The sequence below is a fragment of the Rattus norvegicus genome, chromosome 8 (genome assembly GCF_021556685.1).
Source record: "Rattus norvegicus strain SHRSP/BbbUtx chromosome 8, alternate assembly SHRSP_T2T, whole genome shotgun sequence".
NCBI lineage: Eukaryota > Metazoa > Chordata > Mammalia > Rodentia > Muridae > Rattus > Rattus norvegicus.
In genome coordinates, this window is record NC_141541.1 from 26024144 (window position 1) to 26032134 (window position 7991).

At 52.4% G+C, this 7991-nt stretch overlaps 1 protein-coding gene across 15 annotated transcripts; it reads right to left on the reverse strand.

Moving 5' to 3' along the window:
* Window positions 1–229: 229 nt before the first annotated feature.
* On the reverse strand, window positions 230–6318 carry S1pr5 (sphingosine-1-phosphate receptor 5). 15 transcript variants are annotated; one of them, XR_015626935.1, is made up of 4 exons: window positions 5595–5645; window positions 2945–3091; window positions 607–2686; window positions 230–263 (listed from the first exon to the last, which is right to left on the reverse strand). XR_015626935.1 is itself a non-coding variant. In XM_087563551.1 (4 exons), the coding sequence occupies exon 4, from the start codon at window positions 2609–2611 to the stop codon at window positions 1409–1411; it is 1203 nt and encodes a 400-aa protein (XP_087419677.1). In that variant the 5' UTR covers window positions 2612–2686; window positions 2945–3091; window positions 3375–3548; window positions 4888–5645; the 3' UTR covers window positions 230–1408.
* Window positions 6319–7991: the final 1673 nt, after the last annotated feature.

Sequence of the window (7991 nt, forward strand, 5' to 3'; positions counted from 1 at the left end):
TTAGCTTATTGTATGGAAGCTTTGCCTTCATTCATTCTGTGCACCACGTGCATGCCTGGTACCCCCAGAAGTCAGACGAGGGCATCAGATCCCTTGGAACTGGGGTTGCCAATGGTTGTGAATCATTGTTTGGGTCCTGGGAATGGAACACAGGTCCCCTGCAAGAGCAACATGTGTTCTTAACTGCTGAGCCATCTCCCCAACCCCAATAAATAAGCACTTTTTAAAAAAAAAGATTTATTCATTTATTATATGTAAGTACACTGTAGCTGTCTTCAGACACACCAGAAGAGGGCATCAGATCCCATTACAGATGGTTGTGAGCCATCATGTGGTTGCTGGGATTTGAACTCAGGAAGAAGAGCAGTCGGTGCTCTTAACCACTGAGCCATCTCTCCAGCCCATAAATAAGCACTTTTAAAGATGATGGTTACAGCTTTCTGAGGAAAATAAAAAATACATAGAGGGGTCTGGAGAGATGGCTCAGTGGTTAAGAGCACTGACTGCTCTTCCAGAGGTCCTGAGTTCAATTCCCAGCAACCACATGGTGGCTCACAACCATCTGTAATGAGACCTGATGCCCTCTATGTGTCTGAAGACAGCTACAGTGTAGTCATAAAATAAAATAAACAAATACATCTTTAAAAAATAAATAAATAGATGGGTGCATTTATTCTGAAAGATCACAGTACGGACAGCCGCTTGAATTGTTTTTATTGTGGTTGTAGTTTGTATAAAGAGCCTGTCCACACTCTGGAAGTTTGGTAGCTGATATCTGGCAAAGTCTCCAGAGCCAAATTTTTGGACCTAGGCTTACGGTCCTGCCTTCCCACGGCTCTGCCTCACTCTGTAGCCAGCCACTCCTTCTGCCAGCCCTTAGCGCACTCTATTCAGACTTCACCTGCTTTTGAGAATATTTGGAGCCTCCCCTTTATCCCTGTGTCTTCCAGCGTTTCCCCTTGAACTCCAGTAGTCACAGGGTACCTGTGGAGGTCTGAATCTAGGCGAGTCCCTCCTTTGTTTAGAATTCTCTACGGCTCCCACTTCACTCAGAGCCAAACCGAAGGCCTCCCTCAGAACCAACAAGACTTCCCACAACCCGCCCTTTCATCTCCTGTCACCCTGCTCTGCTGCTCCTCAATTTCTGCTGCTGCCACACCGAATGGTCCTCCCTCAGGGGTTCCCAGCTCAGGTTACATCACTACCCGGATACCTTCCCATCACTTTCGTTTTGTTGTTGTCCATGCCAGACCCCACGTGCATTTTCGTCTGTTCCTGTTATGGGGTGGTCAAACCATTTCCCTTCTTTCTTGTATGTCCCCTCTGTTATTGGCTATTTCCTACAGATGATGCGCTTATTTGGACAGTCAGTCTGCTCTTGCAAAGGGCGACAGCAGGTTGGGAAGCGTCAGTCTGTAGCATCAGGCACCAGGGTCCGGTTGGCGGTTGCTGCTCCGGGACTGCCAGTGGAGCAGCTGGTGTCCATCCCGTCCCGCTGGGGACACGAGTGTTCTGATGGGCTAGAGCTGCGATCCAGGGTTGGTGGCAGGCAGCGTCGCAGGCCTCCACCGGAAGGCCCAACAGCACTTGGGGATCGCTGCAAACTGTTGGAGGAGTCTTGGTTGCAGGGTCCGCGGCCACAGCAGAGCAGCCTCAGGAGCGCGTGGCGCAGGTCTCGGTTGGTGAAGGTGTAGATGATAGGATTCAGCAGCGAGTTAGCCATGGCTAGACCCAGGAAGGGATCGGCTTGCAGAAGCACAGGACACGCGCGGGCTGGGCACGCGACATCCAGTAATAGCAAGAGAAATAGAGGTCCCCAGCAGGCCACGAAGGCCAGGAGCACCACGCTAAGCGTGCGGAGCAGGGCCAACGACCGTGGCGTGTGCCGGGATCGCGAGGAGGACGTGGCCCTACGGGACCCAGGACCGGCCCGCAGGCGACGCGCGTTGGCCCGCACCTGACAGTAAATCCTTGCATAGAGCGCACAGATGGCAGCCAGGATGCCCAGGAAGGCCAGCACGCAGAAGAGCACATAGGCCTTGGCGTAGAGCGGCAGCACGGTGGAGCAGGCTTCCAGGCGTCCCAAGCAGTTCCAGCCCAGCGCGGGCAGCAGCCCCAGCAGCAGCGACAAGCCCCAGGCGGCCACCGCCATCGCCAGCGTGCGAGCGCGACTGGCGGCAGGCGCGGGTCCACGACGGGCCATGGTAAGGTGGCGCTCTAGAGCAATGGCCAGGAGGCTCAGCACCGACGCTGCGAGCGCCACGAAGACACCCCCTTCGCGCGCAAACCAGAGCGCAGGCGACAGGCGCAATGTGAGCGGCCCGGACAGCAGGATGTTGGTGGCGTAGGCCGCCCCAGCGAGCAGGTCCGACAAGGTGAGACTACCCAGGAGCAGGAACATGGGTGCATGGAAGCGAGGATGGCGGCCCAGCACCAAGAGCACAGCCAGGTTCTCCAGCACGATGAAAGCGCACACAGCCAAGCACACTGCGGCGTCCGCACGCAGGCCGGCACCGGGCTGGTAGCGCGCTCCCCGGAGCTTGCCAGTGTAGTTGTAGTGAAGGACGATGACCTCGCTCACCGGCGCTGGCCGCAGTAGCCCGGACTCCATGGGCTGCCCGCTGCCCGCCGCGGAGATGTCGCAGCTGTATCCTGCCAGATGTCCACGGGAGCACTGTGCAAAAGTCTACGGAGGCAAGGACAGTCAGGATCTAGGAATCCTGAAGAAAAGCCCTGGAAGAGGGTCCCCAAACACTGCGCCCCCTAAGGTCTTGAGAGGGTTTAGGACGGAGGAGAAATGTCTGGATATAGATAGATACTCCACACAGAGACTATCTGGAAGGACCAGCCTATAGTCATGGTGGCTTAGGCCTATAATTCTAGCATTTGGGAAGCAGAGGCAAAGGTTCAGGCGTTCAGAGCCAGCCTCAGCCTGGAGAGATACCTTAACGATTAAGATCTCTTGCCACTATTCCAGAGGACTCGGGTTTAGTTCCCAGGACCCACATCAGACAACTCAAAACCGCCTGCAACTTCAGCACCAAGGGATCAACCCCTCTGCTTGGCATTTGTGCACTGGTCTATATGCGAACTAAAAAATAAAAAACAAAAAAAGTCACTTTAGAAGCAAAAGCAGCCCTGGCTGCATAATGAGTTCCAGGCTAGCTAGCTTGGGATAAATGCCCCAAATCAAAAGAACAGCAACACCCCAGCAAGAAGGCTCAGTGCTGTGCCTGCCACCAAGACTGATGGCTTGAGTTTAATCCCCAGGACCTACACGATGGGAGGAGACCTGTGACTCCCAAAAGTTGTTTTCTGTCCTACACAGCACACAAAATAAAAGTTAAAGTGTTTGGTTTTTAAAAGGCACCTACCTGTAATCCAGCACTCTAGAAACGGCACAGAGGGTGACTATTGGAAAGTTGGTGGAGGTGTAAGCTGGGCATCTAATGCACATCTGTCCCCCAGCAATTGCCAGATGGGGGGTAGGACTTCAAGATTATCTTTAGCTACATAGTAAGTTTGAGGGCAGCTTGGGCTCCCAGACTCTGGGTCAAGATCAAATAAAACCAAAAGGAACTATTGTAACACAAAAGCAGAGACACATCCAGATGCATACACACCCATAAACAAATGAGAATTCAGAAAATCGCCGCTGTAAAGACAACCACAGATAGGGACACCAAACAGGGAAGGGGGTTCCACACGGACAGGACATGGACACACTGGCCTGGCTGGGGACCTGTAGCTCAGTGGAAGACTAACATGCTCAGGTGACCCTGAACTCCAGCCTCAGCGTTGGCTTCCTCCCCATTCCAAACTGCAGGGGAACATGAGAGTTTATTTCCGCATGAAACATTTCACAGTGACAGAAGCCACCACAGGGGCTCAGCCCTGAGAATGGTCTCACGCCCAGTAGCACAATTTCACAACCTCCACCCACAACCAGCCTGGGGCCCAGTGCCCCATACTGCACATGAGAAATACATAGGCTTTTCCTTGTTTTTGTTTGTTTGTTTTTGTTTTTTCAAATGTTGCTGGGTGGTAGCGGTGGGGCACGGCTTTAACTTGGAAGGCAGAGGCAGGTGGATCTCTGTGAGTTCAAGGCCAACCTGGTCTACAAAGTGAGTTCCAGGACAGCTTGGACCACACAGAGAAACCCTGTCTCAAAAAAAAAAAAAAACCAAAACAAAAAAAAAAACAAAAAAACAAAACAAAACAAAAAACAAAGCACCAAACACACAACAAAACAAGAACAACAAAAGAAGAAAATGTGTTTCCTCAAAGCACCCGGGAGAATGTTGATCCTGGTCACTCCTTGCACAGAGTCAGAGGTCCTCGGAGACACACATGTCATTAAATCACCTACCCTTTAATCCTCTCAGCAATTCTTCACTTAGTTCCAATTTACAGATAAACAAAAACAGGTTCCTGGCAAGATGGCTCAGTGGGAAAGGGAGTGCCCACTCAAGTCTGGAACCCACACAATATAAAGAGAGAACCCAATCCTCACAGGCTGTCCTCAGACCTCCATGTTCATGGTGTTTGTGGCACACATATATTCACAGTCCCACCCACCCATCCACCACACACACACACACACACACACACACACACACAAGTAAATGAGATTTTAAAATAAATTGTTTTTGAGACAGTCTTCATTTGCAGCCCTGCTGACCTGGGTCTATATTGACCAGGCTGACCTGAAAGTTACAGATATTCAACTGTTTCTGCCTCCCAAGTGCTGGGATTAAAGACACACACACATCACCATGCTCTTCATAGAAGTTTTGGACACACTTTTAAAAAAAAAGGCCTCAGGTACCCCAGGCTGGGTACTATGTAGCAGAAAATTATATTGCATTTCTGATCCTCCTGCCTTACCTCCTGAGTTTGGAGGTCACAGGAACATGTCACCACTCAGTTTATCTGGACATAAATCCCTAGGCTTTCTGCATACTAGGCAAGCCTTCTACAAACTGACCCAAATCCTGAGGCCCTCTTAGTCCCATTTTACAGACGAACAGAATGAGGCTCCAGAGAGATGCCTTACATAGAGGTAGACTCACAGATGTCCATCTCTTATACAAAGACGACCCCACAAAAACAGTACCACAGTTCCCCGACCCTGCTTCAAAGAAACAGATTTGCCTGGAAGGCAAACGGGGGGGGGGTTCCAGACAGTTTCAGAGTAGCACAGATAGACTTGGAGTACTGAACCACTTTGAATGCAGGAGAGGCATCAAATACAGAGATACAGGTTAAACAGCTTTCTCTGCTCGGTTCACTCAGGAGAGGGTAGATGGGACTTTTATACCAACACCCGCAGTGACCTGACATGCCCGGAAATGAGAATGATACTAGGAAAAGCTTGAAGGAGCCCAGTCAGGCTAAGCTGGAGGGTTCCTGGGGGCCCCACTCCCTTCAGGCAGGGGCCTGCGATTACCCCTGGAGTTTTCTGTTTTCTCTGCTGGGGAGGTTCCATAAAGGATCTAGAAACCCCAGCAAGGAGCGCTGTGCCTTTTCAGCTCTGCAGTCGCTCCAAGGAGCCGTCCCACTTGCCGCAAGTTCCCCTAGTGCTGGACACTCACCCTTGCGCCTAGGTCGGGTCGTGCGCCCTAGGCGGTGCGCCTGGGAACACTGGACGGATGCAACGGGGGCGGGGCTGGAAGTGGCAGGTCTAAGGGCGGGCCCGCGACGCCGAGTGCTGGCGAACGCCCGCAATTGCCCCCTCCTTCTTCCAGCCCCGGACTGCCAGCCTGTGCCACCCGCCGCGGCACCGGAGAGCGCCTCAGCGGCGACTGGTACCAACAAGTCCTAGCTTCTCCCTCGGATCCCCTCCCCGGGACACTCGAGGTGGGAGGGCTCAGAATCGCAGGAAAGAGAGGGCTTTTCTAGATGAACCACTCTCCTACTCCAGATAAGGGGTCCTGTCTGTCTCCTGCTGTCTGGACCCCTGAGCCTGCATCCCAAAGACACCTTAAGGGCTCAGTACCTGGGCTCAATTTACGAGATACTTTTTTTTTTGTTGTTGTTCTTTTTTTTCGGAGCTGGGGACCGAACCCAGGGCCTTGCGCTTCCTAGGCAAGCGCTCTACCACTGAGCTAAATCCCCAACCCCACGAGATACTTTTAATTGGCGCTGCTGCTGGAGTCTTCTGGTCCTCACCAGGTGGGGACAGGTCTCCTCTGCTCCGCAGCACGGGGGCCCTTCCCCACTTTCCGTTCATTCTGCTAGGCAAGAGGGGGAAGGGGCGGGTACAAGAGGGATAGTGGAGGTGGAGGGAACTTCCCGGTCCCCAAATAAGTAGGATCTGATTCCTCCCGCCCTATGGCTTCTCTGTCTCCACCCCACTTCTTTCAACCTTTAGGATCTAAACCATGAAATTTAACACTTGTGTTTCTGGCGTCAGGGATTTGAGGCTGTCTTGGGCACAGATTATGGCCAATAAACACTTCTGAATGAGTAAGGTAATAAATGATAAATGGATGTCTGCTATATCTCTGTCCCCTGGGTCTCTTTAAATTTTCTTTCGTTCCTTCTTTCTTTCCTTCCTTCCTTTCTTCTTCCTCCTCCTCCTCTTCCCCCTCCTCCCCTCCTCCTCCCCCTCCTCCCCTCCCCCCCCTTCTTTTTGGAGACAGGATTTCTCTGTGTAGTCCTGGTTGTCCTGGAACTCGCGCTGTAGCTGGCCTCAGATCTGCCTGCCTTTTCCTCCTGAATGCTGGAATTAAAGGCGTGCACCACCATTCCTAGCTTTAATTTTTTCTTAAAATTACGCTTATTTATGTATCTGTGTATGTGCATGCGTGTGTGTACTATGTCATGTATATGGAGATCAGAGGACAACTTGTCAAAGTTGGTCCCCCCCCCCCCCAATGTGGGTCCCCAGGACTAACTCAGGTCACGAGTGTGCTTTATGCAGTGATCCATCTTTGTGGCTCCTCTCAGAGCCTCGTGGTTTCTCCCTGTCTCTTTGAGTGTGTCTCTCTTCCATGCTGTCTGTGTCACTCTCCTACCCTTCTCCCAGGCCACTCCTCCAGCAGGTCAGTCTCAGCTAGCACTACCCGCCCTCCTCCCTTATCTGCCCCTTTAATTCCCAAGAGATTCCTGCCAGGGTCCAGCTCTTCCAACCTCAGACCTGTGCCCACAGTCTGGTTTCTGGTGACTGTTTTAATGATCTTCCTGGGGGCTGTACCCTTTGCCCAGGGTCACTCCAGCCCCATCTGGCCAGCTGTGGGGGGCGGGGTGAGAGGCGAGTACATATTAGAAATCATAGGAAGTGACTCTAGCGTTGTTGCCCGTGGGAGGAATCACGAAATGTCCCAGGCTAGATCACACCTCTGTTGAACCTCTTGGGAGAGCTCTCTCAAGTAGACCCCTATGGGATCCCCATGGCTCGAGACCCAGTTGTTCCAGTGGGCAGAACCGCTCCTACCAGTTTGAACCAATCAAAACCACACACCTGACAGCATGGCCAATGGGATGTATGGGTCGGGCCTTAAGTGCTTGGTTCATCACAACTCCAGAGACCGGGCATATATATTTGGGGGGAAGGGAATTGTGCCTGGAAAACGAGTCTCGGGGCCTCTCCTGGTAACCAGTAGGAGCTTGACAAATGGTCTTCTGTATCAAAGGGGAAGCAGTGTGGGAGGTGGCTGCTTCACACCTCCCAGGCGACGATATCACCTCCTGTGAGCCCTGCCAGGCACAGTGGGACTCTTCCGGCACGCTGGGGGCCATAGGTCCCAGGCCCAGCTGCCTACACTCCTGCAGACACCTTTCTTTCTTTCCCATAGACTAGGACACCGGGACTTAGGCTGCAGCGACCTGGACAGATGTCAGGAGATACACTGACCATCCGTGCTTCTGTCTCTAATTTTCACTTCACAGCTGGAACCAACACTTGTTGCTGCTGGGATTGGTCTCTGTTCTGCTCCAAAACCAGCCGGGTTCCCTATGTCTTTTAGGCTAAGTAGCCCACCCAGCCC

Coding starts and splice junctions, on each gene's coding strand:
- S1pr5 (XM_087563552.1), bottom strand. CDS start 2,611: ATGGAGTCCGGGCTACTGCGGCCAGCGCCGGTGAGCGAGGTCATCGTC.